This window comes from Pollachius pollachius (genome assembly GCF_949987615.1).
Source record: "Pollachius pollachius genome assembly, chromosome: 5".
NCBI lineage: Eukaryota > Metazoa > Chordata > Actinopteri > Gadiformes > Gadidae > Pollachius > Pollachius pollachius.
The window spans coordinates 19,464,473-19,485,095 of NC_136938.1; the positions used below are offsets into that span (position 1 = coordinate 19,464,473).

Below are 20,623 nucleotides of genomic sequence, written 5' to 3' on the forward strand. Positions count from 1 at the left end.
TGGTAAATCATCAAAAAACAACCGCTAAAGAAGGCTACTTGAATAGGGAATCTGTCTATATTGTATCCATAACCCGTTTATGATTGGGATGAGATTGCGTCAAAACGCATCAGATAGACATGAGTCTAATGACGAATGTCGAAACCATTATTCATAAGCTTGAAGAGAGAACATTTTGCCTTTTCAAATGTATTTTGAAAATCCTGGCTTTGGATCGTGATAAATCGTGGAGAAAGTCCACCAGAATCTAGGATTGTCCCCAGAAGACAGGTATGTAGTGACACACAAACTGAATCAGAATATAGTCACTTTAGTAGATAAAGGTCATAAAGGATTCAAATGAAGACATTTTAAATCAAAAATTAAATCGTCAATTCAGTTTATTGGAAAAATGTAATGGAATCAATGTCATGAGTATACATTAAATACTGCAGATAGCAAAAAGAGGTTTGTCCAGGTTTAACAAGTCTTAAACTAAAAGATTATTGGAATGTTTTATATATACTGTACACAAAACCAAATATTGTATCCATTACAAAACATATAGGTTCACTTAAAGTAAAAAAATATACATAAATGCAGTCCAAATGATTCAACTGTTTTTGTTCAATGAGCTTCTCCTAAAACCATTCTTAAAAGAAAAAAAGATGTCACTCAAACTTTGCACTTTTGTGTAAACCTGGGTTCAACGTCATTATGAAGTCTTATCGTCACAAAGATCATTGACGTTTTTTGAATAAATTACATCATTGCCTAAAACGTTAAGAGATTTTCTAGAATAACGTACCCTGTAAACTGAAAATTGGCCCCATTTTAGTATCATTATTTGAATTACATGCACAAAACGTACTTATTAAAATAAATCTAAAATTACACACATGAATAATGAAAAAAAAACATTTAAAAAAAGCAACATGCATGTAAGAAAACCATGGCAATATTCAACTTCCACACAAAGACTAAAATTATGTAAAATACATGAACTAAACAAATAAAAAAAAAATAAAAAAAAAACTTAGTGATGGCTGATGTTCCAGTTTTCCTATTCATTTGTTCTACTAAGTCAACTAAACTTGGATTTGTAACCCTATCACAGAGAAACATTAGTCTCATCTTCTTCTTGGAACTTAGTTACCTAGTCAAGCCGAAACGGAAGAACTTTAGTAAATTGTAGCCTGCCTGAATGTAGCCCATGTGACTAGAGTGCAATGCTTGCCTTTGAAGAAGCCATTACAACAGCTTAAACATTCTCCACCTTTTTCCAATCTGTCCATCTTAACCATTTCGCTGTTAATGTCACATTTTCTGCTTTTCTCCTTTACGTATCCAGACCAAATAATATAAAAAAGTTTATCAGCACCCTGTCAGCACACATATTGCCTAAAGTGCTCAATATAAATTGGACAGGAAAACAGTAAGCACTCAAAAAATGTCCCAAATTTAACCAAAAAAGGTTGAATAGAAAAATCTTTGTCATCATCATACTTCCCTTCTGTGAAACAGGCCCTCAGAGTTTCAATATTTTGAAACTTTGGTGTAGTACTCGGTGCGTACGTTCTTACACAGGCAAATCGAGAGGATCATTCCCAAAACCTGTGAACAAGAAAAACAAACAAAGTCATCCATTTTCAGCCTCAGATTAAATAAGCAACTTTATATATGAACACAAAAACACAGAATTGGTCTCAACTGCAAGTAGGCTTCCTCTAGCCAAACTACCTAAATGAGTTGCTTGCTTATTATTTAGGTACTTTGTGAAAGTTCTTCACGAAGTGAGAAAGGCTCATGTGACTATGAAAAAAAGTCCCGTTGGGTGTATGTCTATTTACTATCGGGAGTGAGGTTAAAGCCACTTTCTTTAACAATGAAAGACCATAACTAAGAAAGAAACTTCATTTTAGATTGACCAACATATGCCATTGAAAGACGAAGTGTATCATTTACACACAATGTTTCCTTTGCTTCCCACTGTAATGTAAGCTTCCTGTATAACACTAGGCCTATAAGTGCTACTTATTAAGGAACTGGCAACTGTAGACACAGTCCCACAAGTCAGCTTAAAGGGATGTGAGTAAACATATGCAGCTAACCGAAGGCAAATGCTACACAAGCAAAATCCCATTCTGCACAATGATGAATTTGGGATTAAACTAATTGTCTGAATCTGGGTGAAACAGACAATCTGAAGGGAATACATGTGCATTCACATGCACCATTATAAGCGCAGGCAATGATTTGTGATTTCCACTTTGCACGGTAATGAAACGTTTCTTTGTTTGTTTTTTAATCTGCAAATTCGCCCAGATGTTGACATGTGGCATCTTGTTATGGCAATTGTGAGGGTGTTAAGTTAGAAGTCTATCTCTAGGTGTTAGAGAACTTAGATTTTGTGCCATTAAGTGCGCCAAACGAAGACATATGTACTTTCTGCTTTTCCTAGCAAAAACATAATAAAAACCCATTTGCAGGTGCCATGTTTCCATTTTGTATGTTTTAAAGGGGACATATTATACCACCAGGTGTGAGGGTGATTAGCCTTACAAGCCATTTTGAAAATCTGCCTCATATGACATCACTAGTGGGCATGTCCACCTAGATCTGTGCTGGATAGATCAGTCTACCAGCCTACCCAGTGGTCTGAAGTAAATGTTGCTCATCTATCCAGCACAGATCTAGGTGGACATGCCCACTAGGGATGTCATATGGGGCAGATTTTCAAAATGGCTTGTAAGGCTAACCACCCTCACACCTGGTGGTATAATATGTCCCCTTTAAAACATACAAAATGGAAATGTCTCCTTTAATGAATCGCACTGTACCTCAATCACAGCCACAGCCAGACAGACCCCTAGGACCACTCCCACATTGGTGATAAGCCACCCCTCCACACTGGCTGCGCAGCCCTGGAAAAAACACAAAGCAAACCCTTGTGACCACACAGAACCATACCACACAGTCAAATAACTTTAAACAGAGCAACCTAGATTGCACTTTCCAATCAAAACCACAGGGTAAACCGGATCTTCACCAAACCACCAGGGATGTGGCGGATATCAAAGGGAAACTGCAACAAGGGATCCGATTCATACGTGTGCAGTGACATTTTTGGTCTGCGACATCAACTCGCCGTGGACCATTGGTTGGACCATTGCACCATGGGCATTCTTCTAATCCCACCAAGGGCATCAATGGTTAAAATTCTTTGCAATATATCTCTACGGAAGCCGAGTTGATGTTGCAGGCAGCGACTTTTCCAAAACATGCGTCGGAAGGGGTTCTCTCATATCAGATAAACGCAGAGTGTGACGGGGGTCCCCCTGTAGCAAGCCTCTACTTACCGCGTCATACACCGGCCACTCTGATGTCTGGGCCTCACAGAAGCCGCTGTCGGAGGTGTTCCCCGTTGCCAGGGAGATGTTCTGGCAGGAGCAGGGGAACAGCAGCTGGGAGCTGTTAACGATCACCATGTTGCCATTCCAGTCTGCGTGACCAGTCCACCCACAGCAATCCATCTACAGCCAGGAGCCCCGCGGAAGGGTTAGCAAGAGGTTTGGGAGGGAGAGAGATGCTTGAGAGAGAGAGAGAGGTATTTGACACGCAATGGAAGAGGTTAAGTGAGGATCCGAGTCGTCATTTTAAAGCATGCATACAAGGCTGCACTGAGATGGCTTTATTAGCCATGGTCCGGAAAGACGGGGTTGTTTCAGACCAGGGTTTACTTGTGTCCCCAAAGAAGTCCATCTTTTGGGACACGTCTATTTGCTTGATCAAAATACATGCTCAGTGAAGTATGCCGATCTTAGCTGTAATCTTGTTTATTGCCGAGTTGAAATCGGTTTAACCCTTAAAATGGTTAAGCCATTACCCCATCCGAAAAGAAATCTGAGCAATACAAATAACCAGCGCAATGACGTTCTGTATCGCTAAAGATATGATGCCTATAAGCACAGTTGAGAAACAGGGTTTTAAAAAGCGAATGAGTCTCATGGATGCATAGTATGTACTGCCTTGGCGAAAATATTTTTCCCGAACATCACTCCCACAGCTCCACTCTCTCAGTATAGTTATATATTTGTCATTTTATTTAATCAATGTTCAGTATACTATCTCACAGCAGTAATTTCCATGTTATTTTACTTATTTAATCAATGTTTAGTATCCTACCTCTAAAATGGAGAAGTTTGAAACAAGGCATTTGATTTGCTGGATATCTCAGCAGTTGTTTACATTATTATTTACATTATAGTGTTTAACCTAATGCCATGTCGGTTCTGTTGAATGTTCGTCACCTACTCATTCGATAATAAATACTTGTTTATTATGAACCATAATTAACCTTCTGGTTTCTTTAGGGTTCTGTCCTAAGCAGAGTACTCTTAAAAAATTTAAATTGAGCGTTATTATAAAATATATTTTCTGATAATCATCTATATCCATCAATATCAAAATCATTTTGTACTATAATTTCTGGCCATTCGGTCCAGAGTACCTACAGCGGCACTTTAATTTGTGTTCACTCCAACATTAGTGGCCTCAGATATCAGTGTGTTCTAAACCCATGGAGGACCAGTTAGGATCCCTCCGTTAGGCTCTCCTCTGGACTCCACCCACCGTCCGCTGGATGTAGTCCCATGCCTGCTCCGTGCTGGAGTTCTTGGTGCCGTAGCTGTCCAGCACCTTGGTCACGATCTTGGACATCTCTGCATTTAACTGAGAGAAAGGAAAAAATATATAGATTTCTACTTAAAGATTTGTCTTTTTCCCCCAGGCTAAATAAACGACTGAAGTTTATAAGGTTTGTGGCGTACACAATGGTACCGCGTTCAGAGGATTGAGAGGACAGTGTTAATGTGTGTCATAATGAAGACTAGATGAAGTTAAATGACTAATTCATGGCAGGCAAACATCATTTCCAACTGAGAGTCCCAAAGTCTGTCGGTGTGAATAGGACTGCAGGGGCCCCAGTCAGATCATTGCAAAAGTAACAAAAAAGCAGATCTCCACCAAGCAGATCTCTCTTTTACTGAGAACCATGTGTGAGCGTGGTTTACAAGGATCCTTAGGATGGTTTGGTCGGTCAACAAAATGTGGGATTTAACATCTGTTCACACAAAATGACTTCTTTCTTTCTCTAATGATGTTTCTGTATTTTCAGTTACAGTCATCAAGAACAGTGCTTGGGATTTTTCTTTGCATGCTCTTGCACTCAAGTGCTAATGCTGCCTTGCACTTTCCTTGAAACTTTGAAGAGTGTGAGCCTACAAAAAGCCTTTTTATTTGGTTAAAATTACTTCTTATGTTGGAAGCTGCCTGCTTCAAACTTACACTGAAGCGCTGCTGTAACAGGGTCACAAAAGGAACACCCAATGAGTTCATCCACACAGCACTTAAGTTAAATTGTACTTTGGTTTTGTGTTACTCAGATAAATCGTGTTGTTTTTTACCAATTTAAACTGTTTCAGAAAATACAAGAAATCTTGTATCAATTTGTTAGCTGTCAGTTTGACCAAACTAAAACACCAGCTTCTTGGATTTTCATACTCAGGGGAACCTTGCCTAATTTCCTTGGTGGCGATTGATCCCACTAAAGTCTGGTTAATTGTGACATTAGCCTAATTTACATCCAGCACTGCTACAGTTATGACTGAATGCCACAGTGGCACCGGCAGCTGAGTCTTTGGGATACAAAGCTACAACAATAGCAATCTGTATGTCACCTATACCTCAAATGTACACCAGGGGGTGCTAGTCAACCAAATTATGTCACTAATTTAAATCTTTGATTGACAAGGGGCAAGAAAAACTGCATTCCTCAACTTAACAATGAAAGAAAAATACTTCGACACAAGAAGTGGAGAATTCTGCCCTTATGTAAGTGGGTTTGGTCAAAACCTAACATGAACTGATTTGAATGAAACAGAACTGGTTAAAAGGAAGCATCATCACTCACCACGTCTTTCTGGAAATAGATGAGTGCACCTGCCGCCACCTGGGCCAATAGGATCAGCAGGAGGCAAGCGAAGTACTGTGGAAAGTACAGCAATTATTTAAAAAAAAGTATTTCTCTTCTTATCCGTGTTTAGACATTTGGCCATAACAGAGATTGTTGGGACACACACACACACACACACACACACACACACACACACACACACACACACACACACACACACACACACACACACACACACACACACACACACACACACACACACACACACACACACACACACACCAGGCCTAGCAGACAGCGGATCTCATAAATGGCTCCCAGGCATCCAACAAAGCCCATCAGCATGGAGAAGGCTCCTACACCAATCAGGATGTACGAGGCCGCCTTCAGAGCCAATGAGGAGTCCTCTGTAAAAACAACACATTCTACATCAGCTTTGTCATGTCATACAATGTAATACATAATTTGGTCATACATCCAATGACTTAAAGATCTCCTATTATACTACTTTTCTGGTCTTAATTTCTTATTAATGACTCCTAAAGAGCAACCTGACACGAATCACAGCACAAAAAACGATGTTGATTTTCGGGAAGCTCTTCCTCTCATCAGGGCGCTTTCAGCATTCTCTGTCAACACCCGGCTTCGTCCTTCTCCACCCCCTCACCCCCTCCTGCCAACCCCACTCCGTTGTGATTGGTTACCTTCCAGAAGAGCATTTTGCAGCATTACCATACATGAACAATTGTATGGTGAATGGCGACCGGCATCCCTAGTGTTTAGCGCTCTGCACAGCCACCCCACACGGTCAGCAGGGAATACGTGTAAATGAATGTACGTCATTATTTGACCCTTTAGTAAGGTTAAACATGACTGTAAATCATTATAACAACGTTTATAGGTCATAAAACTCGAAAAAGCATAATAGGTGCTCTTTTAAGATGCAGTGGCGAACAGCCGGCTTAGTAGGTAGCTATTCATGTCCAATGTAGTTTCTCATAATGACCAGACTTCTTTGTACCTGAAGTGAATATAGCCACCGTCAAGCTATTCGTGCCTGTAATGTTTGCTTGACAGCAAAGTATTTGGTTGGAAGGTGCATGATCATGTGAAGACACATCGGCACTTTCTACTAAACATCTTAGCTAAAGAAAAAGCCATAGCAGCAAAGTACATTTAAAACACACTATTAGGGGAAGTGTACATGTTTACAGAAGGAAATGCAACTAAAGGAATCTGCACACCAGTCAGGTTTCGTTTAGGCCGAAGTACCAGACTTCTTGACTAAAGTTACGGTACAAATGCTAACGAGTCATCACACCTTTCAATAGTAAAGAGGAAGGGAGCACTTACAAAGAGGATTATGAAATTAACTAGTTATAACATAAGGAGGTTACATCATTTTGGATGTTATTATAAGGATCCATGGACAGCACCTGTTTCTGTCTTACACAGACACAGACCTACACAACAAGGTAAGAAAGAAGCACTGATTATAGAGGTGTAGAGAGATTGTTAGCGTACAATACTGTGACTCAACTCCATAGCAATAATACGCCCAAGCGTTCCAAAGACTCCTGTGGTATCACATTATGGGGGTAATGCAATAGGGAACCGAGAAAGCAGTAAAAGCACTGCGCTACAAAAGCACGGCCAGATTAACAGATGTGTCGGAGGAAAAATGCTTTTTTCCCCGGAATGGAATAGCATCCAAAACAGATTTGAAATTGCATTAGTCTGCAATCAGACCGCCATGCATACTATGTAATCAATTAAAAACAAAAAAATGGGTCCAAAAACATGCCAAACCCGCTTGCAGCTTCTGCACAGATCCTCTGTGGTTTAGGCAGGTCGCTATCGTGAGACACAACAGCGTCAAGGACGCCAGTTATGTGGGATGCATTAAATCAAAGAGCCTTGGGGAGGAACCTTAGGAGACTAGAGTCAGGAAAGTTTACAGTCCCTCTTGATATTCCATAAACACTCCTGCAGAATAACACCAATTAAAAACAGTCACACTTTTCATGTACAAATGACACACACACACAAACTGTACACACACACACACAATGAGGTGCATAAAGGTTGATCCATTTGGGAATAGGTTTAGCTGTTCCTATATGTTTTGCGCTCATGTGCACATTTGCAAAACTGGTGACGTGGGACAGCTTCCTACGGATTCAATCACCACCCTCCCCCGATGAGTGTATTTGGGAAAACAGAGGACCCTTTAGTGCTACGGCCTGTTTCATTCACATCGTGCAACCACCATAGTCATCCCACAACCCAGCGGTTTCATGTTTGAGTCACTACAGGCCTTGGGAAAGACAACAACAACAACAACGTGGCCTAAAGAGAAGCAGCAGTGGGATGACATCATCCATCGCATCAAGCTGGGCCAAGCTCATTGGTTCACCACTGTGATCATCATGATGAGCCAAGCTCATTGGTTCACCACTGTGCTCATCATTCTGGGCCAGGCTCACTGTTCACCCATGTGTTCATAATGATAGGCCACGCTCACTGGATCTCCACTGTGCTCATTCTGAAACGTGCCATTGATCGCACAATCAATACATCTCATTTAACAGCAGCCGAACAAGCAACCCACTGTACTTTAACCCACTACTACTTGTGGTTCATGTCGAATGACACCCAGTACTCAGAACCCTCTCTCATAGTGTGTGGATGTGTTGGCAGTGGGCATTGGTGAGTAAGGGGGTGAGGGTGCTGGGCTGATGTGATGCATGCTGGGAGCAGAGCAGAAAGAGGCCAGTGTCTTTCCATAGGACACCTGCGACACAAACACACACACACACACACACACACACACACACACACACACACTGTAATATTCCATTCCCTGTTAAATTATCTGCATAATGTGCCACATAAACTAATATGCACTTCATTTGTATTTTCTATTAATACTGAAACTTTCTTGCACATAACACGAGAGCAAGAGAGCGAGAGAAAGAAACAAAGAGATTGAAAACGGGTCGAGCAAGTTGTTCCCTTAGGCCGTTGTTTCCAAAATGTGTGCTGCCCTACATGCACTCTACAAGTGGATAGCAAATCCTCTTTTGCCATTTGTTGCCTATTATGCGTTCAATACAAAAACCAAAATGACATCATCGCGGCTCCTGCGCATTATTCATATGTTCATTTGTCCCATGTTGCGCACCTTTGAAATGTTGCCGCATTTCACAGAGAATGTGCCAACTGCCTTCCAAATCATAGATGTTTATCAGCCATGTTTAATAATAACAACAAGGAGAACCTAGAAAGCTTACTACCAACCGCAGCTTTTCCATTCGTTACTTTTCATGTTCAGTGGCCCCTATTGTCAAGGAGAATATCACTAATTTTGAAAAAGCACATACAATAATTGACAGACAAAAGAAAAAAGACTACCAAGTTGAAAACAGGCACTTACGCAGGACAGCTATGAAGCTCTGATTGTCTAAAAGGAGCCAAAGACCGAAGCCCATGATGACAGCCCCAAACAGCTGTGGAAAAAAAAGAGAAAGGGGTGACTTTAGCAGGGGTGCAGAATGTCTGGAACATTGCTTACTACCTAGCCTGGCTAACGCCAGACCTCATCTCAATCTACATTGAGAAGAGGTCTGGGAACCACACATTCATTTTCTCGTATTTGAGGCGTGGTTTACGATCGCCCGGAGCGCGAGCGGAGTCTAGCAGCGCGAAATGAAAACGCGCGCACGGCAGCATGGGTATACCCAGGCTTCTTACTACCTTCAGTGAGTGAGTGAGTGTGATGTATACACATATCTGTTCATAGTAAAAAGAACAAAGTTGGGTCTAACTTTAGCCTTTTTCTTTGCATTACATCAGAATATACATTCATTTCCCCATTAGAGTAGGGGAGGCCTGAGTGAGAGAAGATGCACGTGTACAGAACGGATCATCATTATTCATTTTCACATAAGGTCACGCATAGATGACTGGCTGGCATAAGAGAAAACTCACGAAGAAGATCAGGTTGAAGACGAAGAGGAAGTACTTGGTGACTCTGGTACAGCCTTCCCCCATGGTGCTGGATCTGTAGAAACAGGAAACCAGAACGTCATGTTTCAAAAGTACACATAGACAGGTTGAGAGCGCCAAGTACATGGGCCATGGTCCACAAGGAAATTAGTAAATGATGGGAGCTCAGTCTTGTAGAACCAACTATCAGTGTATTAGGGCTGTTCAATACTGGAAAGAACATTTGTGGTAATGACATTAGATGAAGCATGACAGAGATAGATTACAATCTAATAAGTATACACATAGATCCCAGAATAACCTATATATGCATTCTGAATGGGATTGTTTTATATCAAAGCCATTGCATTGAGTGTATTATTTAAAGTAAGTCACAAAAATCACTCTTATACCACCACAGGATATGGGATCAGTTAAAACAGCAGACACAATACTGCATCCCTATGTGATGTGCACGTTCCCATTACCATCACAAAAGAAAGACAAAACAGGCGAGAAGGTGTCTGTGAATGTGTGTACGTGCATGCGTGTGTGTGATATGGATTTGCTGTGAGAATGAGCTTGATGTGAAGCAGTGGTGACAGATGCAAAGGAAACACTGATCTACATTGGCTAAGCTGGCCTGGATGTTCGCGATAGGGGCTGGTGCAGTTAAATCTCTGGGATTACACTCTACACCAGCCATCATAATTAAACATACAATACGAGTTAAGTCCAAACAGAAAAGTGTGAACGGAGTCGTGTACAGAGTCGTGCACAGGCCAGGCGTTTCCCCTCTGTCTCCAGTTAAAAATAAAGTATTCACTTTGTTAGAGCCAAAGCTAGGCACCATCTCTCCAGTCTCCATTAGCTCACTTCATTCTAGTCTTCTTTCTGACCATACAGAAAGAAAGAAAAAGACTGCTCCATTTCCACAGCTGCATCCTCCCTCATTCCCTAAACATGTTATCTCCTTCTACCATTAATCATGTGCAGTGCCCCTTTTATTAGTGTGCACTAAATGTACAGATGTTACAGAGTTATGTAGCGATGGTTCAACAGCCTAGTTTTTTTGTGCTGGATGGTCGCTGTGCCTGGGCAGACGAAAAGCAAATATTCCCACTGCTGGAAGTAGGTTAGTGTTACAACATGGCTTATGTTCCACTTCTACTCTGGATGGTCTGTTTGGGATTAGTGGACACCCTGTGATGAGAGCTTTGTCTATGTATGCAAGCATGTACTGTGTGTATGGACCTGTTCTTGTGCAGGCACGAACAGAAAGAGAAAGAAAATACTAGTTGTCTTTGAATGAACAAGAAAATGTAAACCTGTGTTTTTTTAAAAAGAGTAACTTTTATACCGCCACTATTTACTCCATTAAAAAACATTTGAACTAGAAATTTTTGAAACCTAAAATGCTCCCATCAAATGTCAATCAATTCAGGAAATGTCTATAAATGGTTTTATTCTGGTAAACTTTTCCCCCCACCTGGAGAATATCTCACACTCAATAATCGTCTGAAAATGATATAGCTGTAAATGTAGCTACAGCTCGAGCCACTACAGGGTGCCGTTGGGAAAACATGCATAGTGCAGGTTTAAGTTTGGATGAACATCTGGAAGTCCCACAAAAAGAGAGAGAACCGAATAGAGTGGCCACCACCTAACTTAACTAAAGCACTTTGAGTTACTCAATCTGATGCTGCCGATGGTTTGCTCATTTTGGCCTGGCTGTGGTCATATTGTCAATACATAGGAATGCCAAAGTAGTAGATTATAACCAGAAACATTTCAGAAAAAGCTGAATAGATTGTTTTAGCTCTGGAAGTGTTTAAAATCCAATACTTATCCAGCTAAATATGTTTGTATCCAATAGGATGGAATGAACCCGAGTAGTGCATGTTTCTGTTCCACTTGAAGAGAAGCTAGGGAAATTCTACAACATTTCTTGTTTTAGCAGCTTAACAAAAAGTTATTTTCACGTAGTTTGATAACAAAAACTCTTTGCATCAAATTTGCCCTCTTATTAACCTGACAACACATTTATCACATTAGATCTTCATTATGCAGGATACTTGGAAGTAATAATGTCTTATAAAACAAAATAAAAACCATTTTAAAAAGTAAATAGACTGCATTTGCCATCCTAGTGTCGCAAAAGATGGCAAGTACAGCAAGAGATTAAATTTACATTTGCTAAGAGAACAAAGTTACTGTCCAATTACACATATGATGATGCTGCAAGTACATCTGTTGGTTGAGCCTTGTCCCTTCAAATTAACATGAACTCTTTTGTTCTTTGAAATACTCATCGTCCAGGCTTTTTATTTAAAATCGAACATCGATGATTGTGGACTCCTAAAACCATTGGTGTTCAATAACACAGCAGTGAAGCATAAGGCTGGCCCTCACCCTAAACTCTTACTTGAGTTATTGTTCTCCAAAATTTTCTATTATCAAGGAAAATCGTCAGGCGATGTGTGAGGTCGGTTCCCATTGCAAAAGGAGGAATAGGCAGCTTTTCTATGAAATTAGTGAAACTGTGTTGAAACCAGGTTGAGTCACATGGCAATCCGTACACCTCTAAGATTATTTTTAAGTTTTGTGTGGTTTCCTTTATGGATCAGGACAAACAAGCCTTTCCATTCCGCTGTCTGTTGTTTCTGCTTGATCTGTGAACCCCACCACACAACTCTGTATTAAGCTGTACCAGGCAGCGCCACCACACCAGCACACTTGCACTGAATGACGCCAGAGAGGAGGGGGGGGGGGGGGGGGGGGGGGGGGGGGGGGGGGGGTATTAATGAGTTGACTTTGATAAAAGTAGAGTTTCACTGTCTTTGTGTTTGCATGGGTCATTGTACTTTCCAATGATGACGTTGAGTTCAGAGATAACATCAGTCTGATGAGGTATTCAGAAGCTTTGTTCAACCCTCACGGTCTTACAGATTCACTACGCTATAACAAGGGGAAGTCAAATATTCTACAGCCATGATTGCTATGTGATCTGCCTGTGATCTGAATCAGTCAACTCTTAAAGGCCAATGATTAATAAAGGTAATCATAAATCATAGCCTACCAATTAAGAGGAGTCATAAGCCTTGTTTGCCCTAGCATGTTGAAACTGGGGAGTAGGTGAATGACCTTGAGTAAATGTACCAATCATGTGTCATGTTCTTTACCATGACACAGCTCAAGGGCCCGCTGATGTGGAAGTTCTGTGGACACAAGGAGCCCAGAACATTAAAGCATATCCTTGACAACCACTTTGTGTGGTCTTGGGTTTTTCATTTGTTTTGGTGATTCCTACAAATAAAAAAAGAACACTCGTTTCCACCATTTGGTCACTGAATATTTAAAAAGCATCAATGTTTTTTCCATTTTGTTGTAAAAGTGTACGTTCAACCCACCAATTTTCAATTGAACTTGATTTTGTTTGGTCCGCAACAGAGTTCGAATGAGCCTTCACGCTGCCCTGAACAAACCATACTATCAGAGTCAACGCTCCAGGGTTAGATTCAAATGGACCCAAACAGCTCAGGTGTGAACGCAACCTTGTAACAATCTGAAACCGCAGTGCCAATTGCAAGCACTTTTAGCGGACGTCCATTGACAAGGTTTAAGGGTAACCGCCAATGGGCTGCAATGCCTTAAAGACTCCAGGGTAGAAAAGTCTTGCAGTTATCCTTTAACAGGTGGTCATTTCAAGAAATGTGCAGAGGAAATAAATGAAGTAATGCAATGCTATTGATATCAAAACTTTGGATTTTACACGAAGGCTAGACCATACACAACATTCAACATGTGGACACACACACACACACACACACACACACACACACACACTTACGAGCAAGCTACTAATATGCACCCCATTCTTGTTCTCACCCCTCTCGTCTCGAAAGAGCGAAGGACAGGGCCCCTACATAGAGTGGCCCCCTAAAACAATGGTAGCTTTTAGACTGAATGTTCTTCTTGGGCAACAAAGGAACAAATTGACCCAATTAGAGAGGACTCCAGCTTCACATTTCCTCCACACAATAACATTCTCAACACAAACCACTAATCCATTTCTAGCCTGAAACCTCAACCAGCTCAGTTGTTAACATTTAGACTCTCACATCGGACACCTGATTCCTACTTAATCTGCATTATGAATTTTTTTTAGCTATCCAGATTGTTTTTGGAGAACCAGTTCCACAGTGGGAACTATGGGGGGGGGGGGGGGGGGGGGGGTATCCTCATAATGGAAGGTTAGTGCCTGGACTTGTCAACGTGTAACCCGCCTGCCGAAAACCCCACCTCCACCCTTCATTGAGTGAGGTCTCAGACTATCCCCTTCACCCTGCCCTTCATAGTGAATGTGAGCACAGCGAGATTCACAAAAACGAAATGTCTTAACGCTTGTTCTTCTCCTGAACTTCAGCTCATGGGTTAAGAGCCTGAAGAGTCAAAATAAACACTGAAAAGCAAACAGTCACTTCATGTCACAACATCTGCATTTCGTTTTGTATTAACTATTAGGTGTGCAAGTAGACCTGAAGGGCAATTCCATTGAACAGGGTGGACTGGTTATGAAAATGGAGTTCTCTGAATGGAGTTCTCTGAGATTCTCCAGACAAGGTGTACTCAAAAAAAAGAAAATACCCAGGTTACTTGTGCTGTTGTTATCGCCTATTCAGTCACATTCGATCTTATGAACAATATTGAGCTTCAAAACTTCAAAAAAAAGGTAATCAGTGTACAAAACACATCCAGAACTTACAAATGATCCGATGCTGATTAGTGCTGCTGACATTACCATTATGCCTCATCTCTAAAGTAGGCCAACCTTATTCTCAAATATGAATTATAAGTTGCCAAAATATCGGTCGGCCTATATTTATCTTTATATTTTAGAGTCTGGCAGATGTGTGACTGCCCATATTAACCATTAAAAAATATCACAATCTTATGAATCTATAGATCTATAATAAAGAGCTGTCCTTCATGAAAATGAAAGGCAACGTTATTCTAGATAGGCCTACTGAGCTATTAAAAACACTTAGCCTATATCATTAGGATTAGTATTAAAAAAAACGCCAGTTATAACGTGCCAAATCGCTCATACTGTCCAATGCCTAAAACGAAATCCACATTGGAATCCTCCTGTACAGAAATGTAATGATGGACTGTGACCAACAGCAGAGCTACGTCTGCAGTTCAACGCGTAGTCCTACATTACTTCCACACGTGCCACATCACCAGTCATATTTAGTTATCCAAATACAAATATCAAAATAAAAGGCGTATATTATGAACGCCCGACAAGAACGTGACTAGCCCTTCGTCGCTGCAAATATTCGTACACGAACTCACACCAGGCTACATGTTAAATGTAAGAGAAACAAACAGCGAACCGTATGTAAAAGTTTAACATCGCCTGTATTTAGGTAAAGGTTGGGTTTGTCTTCCGTACAGCTACTTACATCTTTGCGTCAAGTTAAGGAGAAGTTGATAACAGTGTGCTTTCCTTGTCCTGAGAAAACTGGACTCCAACTCGGACCCGATGACCTAGACAGTGAGAACAATAAAGCGGTCTGAACTGAAGTGAACACAACCACACAGAGCACGCGAGTCTCTCTGTGCTCTGGTCCCCTCCACCATGTGGTAGATATGGGAACTTGTCAGATGCCCCTCTTTAACCCCTAAAACCCCTGTAGACCTACTCGTTGGATTAACACAATAGCCTTCTCTGGAGTGACAATTTGATGGTTATGTGGGTGAGGGGAGATTTACGTTTAATGTAGATGTATCAGAAATAATACTAATAAAACATGCCAAGGAACAAAGTAACCATATTTGTTGATGTTAAATGTATTTCAATGTCATTTTTGTGTGCTGAGATTTTTATTTAAAATTATTCTACGGAATATCAACATCAAAATTAAAACACGTTTTCATTTGTGCAAAATAATTTAAAAGAATACTCTAAGTATAGCTCTGCTACATAGTCATTCCTACACCATGTAAGCTTCATTATGTGGACGTACACACAGCCTGCAATGTGCTTTGGTACCAGGCAAAAGCAGCAGCACCATTCATTTTAGACCTGTGTGTGTGAATGTGTGCATGCACGTGTGTGTGTGTGTGTGTGTGTGTGTGTGTGTGTGTGTGTGTGTGTGTGTGTGTGGTGTACTGTGTGGTCAGGGTCCCTCTAACACTGTATAGTACAATAGACCTCCACAGCCTTCATTGCATAGGTCTTCAGTAAATCCAGTTATAAGGGATGCATGACTCTTATTCAACACATAGAGACATTTTCTTTCTGTGTTCTCCTGGGCAAAAAAACAGTAAGGTATGATCGCAGAAAGACAATATTACAGCAGTTAGTGTTGAACAATGCTGGGATTAGAGCAGTATGTAGTAAAATAACAGAAGACCCCTGCTGATTATGATAGGGCAGCAGGGGTCTTCTGTTATTATTTCGAAATTCAGTTGTTGGCCCATGGAATATAAAAAGATGCAATAATAAAAGAAAGAAAGTTATAGAATGTCCAGCATACATTCATACATAAAATGATAACCTGTTACGATTATCAATAATTATTGATTATTGATTATTATTATCGATTATTTCCCATTGCTTAGGACATAACTAGCCTGGTAACCAGATGAATCTCATGAGCTCATGTTTAATTCCCTCCCATACAAAAGGGATTGCCTCTCCCAGGCCCAAAGGGCAACTGGGAGAGGCTGTTGGAGTCTCCATGGGCCAGCAGAGTTCTTCTCGATGGCTACAGGCTCCAGTTCCCGATGCCAACCTCCGAAACACAGGGGCGTTCGGGTCACCAAGTGGCCGTCTGTGCCAGACGGGAGGTCCTCTGGCTGGAGATTGCCTCCCTTCTTTTAAAGGCTTCTAGAACAGCACAGTGGGTTCTATTCCAAAGAAGGTACGCCGGTTTCAGTCGATTCTAGACCTCAGAGGTCTCAACGTTTGTTTAAAGGTACTTCTATTCGGGATGCTTTCACCTGCTCAGGTCCTTCAAACTATTTCCAGGGGCGAGTGATTCACCACCCTGAACCTTGGTTTTCATGTGCCACATGCACAAGAAATATTAGAGGTTTGCGTTCGAGGGAGTAGCTTACGAGTTCTAGGATCTTCCGTTTGGGTTCTCCCTAGAGCTGCAGACATTTACAAAAGGGTTGGATGCTGTTCTGGCGCCCCTAGCCTTGTCAGGACTTTGGATCCTGAACTATTTAGACAATTGGCTGGTGTGCATGCCCTCAGAGGCGCAAGCCATTAGAGACACTCATATTCAAGTCTCTGACTCTGCCTCAACGTGGAGAAGAGCCATATCTTAGAAAATACAGCCTGCACAACATGACCAAGAAGCTTCTGTTGTGGGCCCAAGGCAACCTAATCTCCTTGAGAGCAGCCCATATTCCAGGAGTCCTGAACATGTTCGCGGACATGCTCCCAAGAAAAGGTCCAACAGAGGGTGTATGGAGGCTTAACCCTCGGGTGCTGGACCAGATCGAGGAGAGGTTTCGGGAAGGCCTCCCATGAGAACACACACCTCCCAGAGTGGTTTTCAATGACAGAATCACAGGGCCCTCTGGGCCATATTGCCCTCGCTCACGAGAGATCCCCTTTAAGGCTGTATGCCTTTCTTCCCTTCCCATTGATCCAGGCGACGCTTGACAGGGTTCAGGTGTTGAACCACCAGTTGGTTCTGGTGGCCCTGTACTGGTTGTTCGGCCGGTTGCTTGCCCAGGTCTCGGGTCTTCCATGGCAGCTTCCACTTAGGCCAGACCTGTTTTCCCAGGCTCAGGATGCTCATTGGCTTCCGGAGCCAGCACGTTTCAGGCTGTGGGCATGGCCTTTCAGAGGCGCAGGTGGTGCAGCTTAGATTTGCAGGAAGGTGTGGTGAGGACCTTATAGAGTACCAGGTCCCCTTCCATTAATCTGGCCTACGATCAGCGTTGACATCTTTTGCTCCTGCTGTGTGGATCATAATGCCTTCCCTGAATCCTGTGGGGTTCGGACGATCTGACATTTTCTGCAGTCCTTACTAGATGGCGCCTAAGTGCCTCTATTATTAAGCCATATTGGCAGGTCATGGAGAGAGTGAGTTTTTCGCCAAAGGTGCAATCGTTCCCTCTCCTCGTATCTCTCATCTCTTCAATTAAACAAATTCAGAATACATAATCGAGGAACCTGAAACGCTATGTTGCCTGTCAGAGTACATTTTCCTTACCTGTGGCTTTAGATTTGGAGATGATCCTAGGAGAATATTACCGCAGCCACGCACGCTAGAGGCAGACATTTAAAGGGAACTTACATGACTTTCTGATACTATTTTCACGATAAGCGGCCAACAAAGTATTTCCTACTTGTAGCCTACCGTCTTTGGTTCAAACGTCACGCTAAACCTCATTTTTGCTTATTCCATGAATGATACATTAATACATGTAGCCAATTTACTGTGTGCAAATTCACAATTAGTTTTCACGACGTGACGAGTGGATGCAACCACGAACAAAGGTACTCAAAGCAATAAACGCCCGTTTCAAAGAATGACCCGTGTCTGTTCCCCGATGCAGCTTAAGGATCGCAGTTGATATTTTGTCAAGCAGGCGTCGCATAAATGCAGGTTTATTTTAAGACCAATGACCTATCTGGCAGACTTAATAATAACCAATTTGAAACACATGCACTTGGAAGAAAATACCAAATGTATGTATAAAGGTCACATGGCATGAAAATGTCACTTTATGAGGTTTTCTAATGTAACGGGTACAAATATAGACTGCGTCTTTAAGACGCATCACGTGCACCGGAGAGGAAAACAGGCGGGAAGAGAGTGAGGAAGCCCGGCGGTGTGCACGGCGAGGTGGTGCGGTTGTATGCTGTTTTTTCCGTTTTGTGTTTTTGTTGGGTCTAGTACCAAGTTAAGGGTTAGGGTTTGCGTCGGCTCGGTTGCTGAGAGTGGTGCGGCGGTTTTGGGTGTTTCGTTGGTGAGCCTGGACGTCGGTGAAAGCGACGGGGAAAAGAGACCCTCCGTGTGATGTCCTACGTGGTTGCCTAGAGCTGCCCGAGAGCTGGGGACGTTTCAGGAGAAGTTTGCCCTGCCAGCCATCGCACATCACGAAGTGCGATCTCTGCTGCGGTATCGTAACCCCTGTCCCCCGCCTAACCATTTACACTGAAACAGAAGACACACACACCGTGCGCAGCCCGAACAGAACTGTGACTGAACGAACTAACACACACGCACGCACCCACACACACATCCACACGCACTGTGCTGGAAGGAACATTGCACCGCTGTGCATTCCGTGCACATACCCCTGTTCAGGACTGAAGAACAAGTGTCTTTCTTGCCCGAGTATTATAATTGTTATTGTATATATAAAGTGTTATAATTGGATTGTGATTGTGATGGTGATTCAAACGTTAAATGCACGTCGTGCTTCCAATATGCCCACTGCAATAATCCCGACCGTCACAATTGGCGTCACGAACAGGATAGATTAAGCAATAATGTTTAGTGGAAACCATGGCCGATTTAGAGAAACTGAGGGAACAGTTTGAGCAGATGAAGGCGAGATTCGACGACCAGGCTGAGGCCCTGCTACAAGCTAGAAGTGAGCAAAGAGAGGCTCTAGCGTTAGCTAAGGCAGTCATAGATCAGCAGAATGAGAAGCCGCCTGCAGCTACGGTGTATATCCCCAGAGACCGCAAAATTTTGGATTTCAATGGCAAGCAAGGTGATGTGGATATTGAAGAATGGATCTCATCAATGGAATCTGCCCTCAAAGTCATGAAGGTCCCCATAGACGACCAAGCGGAGTTCATTAAACAGTACCTTAAAGGTGAAGCTAAACTCACGGTGAAGTATATGATGGACGACAAAGATAATGATGCAGTGGGCATATTGGAAGCACTACGCAAGACTTATGGCGACAAAGTGCCTTTAGGCACCCGGCTCAAAGAATTCTATGAACGTAAGCAGATGTCTGGAGAGACCATACGTTCTTATGCATATGACATCCAAGAAAAGCTGATGCGGATATGGCGTAGAGATTCTAATCGTGTCCCCAATGCAGAGGGAATGTTAAAAGAACAGCTCGCGCTTGGGCTCCGAGATGATATCCTCAGAAGAGAGATCAAGAGAAGATTAAAGGAAAATGGTCATCTTACCTTTGTTGAGCTAATGCAAGATGCCATCTCCTGGTCTGAAGAGGAAGAGGTTCAGACGTCTGATGCCATGCAAAGCAGTTCCCGTGCCAGAGGTGCCGTGAACGCTACTAGGGCGATCGATGAACCCTCTTCGCAGTTGACGATGGAGGTACTGCATGAAGCAATACAAAAGATAGCCATGCGTCAGGATGAACTGTTCCAGATGATGAATCACAGGGGCACTACCATGAAACAAGGGAGAGACGTGAAAGCAAGAAGCCCCCCTCTGAAGAATGAAGAGGGGCAGTTTATCTGCTACACGTGCAATGAGCCTGGACACACAAGCAGATACCGTCCTTTGAACAGGGGAGCTATGGCCATAGCACGTCCTCCACTCGGAAGGGATGGGCCATCAGGGGCTGTGGGGAACAACCCGGTAGGGGTGATGCACCCGAGTCCAGGTGGCCCTGTCATTAGAAGTCACTTTGCAAAGCAGTCCTATAACACTCCTCAAGCCC

General features: G+C 42.4%; 1 protein-coding gene across 1 annotated transcript; it reads right to left on the reverse strand.

The window, feature by feature from the left end:
- Positions 1-362: 362 nt before the first annotated feature.
- On the reverse strand, positions 363-15,549 carry LOC307076362 (CD82 antigen-like). The gene is made up of 9 exons (XM_079737344.1): positions 15,409-15,549; positions 9,944-10,016; positions 9,390-9,462; positions 6,236-6,360; positions 5,951-6,025; positions 4,612-4,710; positions 3,339-3,512; positions 2,820-2,903; positions 363-1,593 (listed from the first exon to the last, which is right to left on the reverse strand). The coding sequence occupies exons 2-9, from the start codon at positions 10,004-10,006 to the stop codon at positions 1,516-1,518; spliced, it is 771 nt and encodes a 256-aa protein (XP_079593470.1). The 5' UTR covers positions 10,007-10,016; positions 15,409-15,549; the 3' UTR covers positions 363-1,515.
- Positions 15,550-20,623: the final 5,074 nt, after the last annotated feature.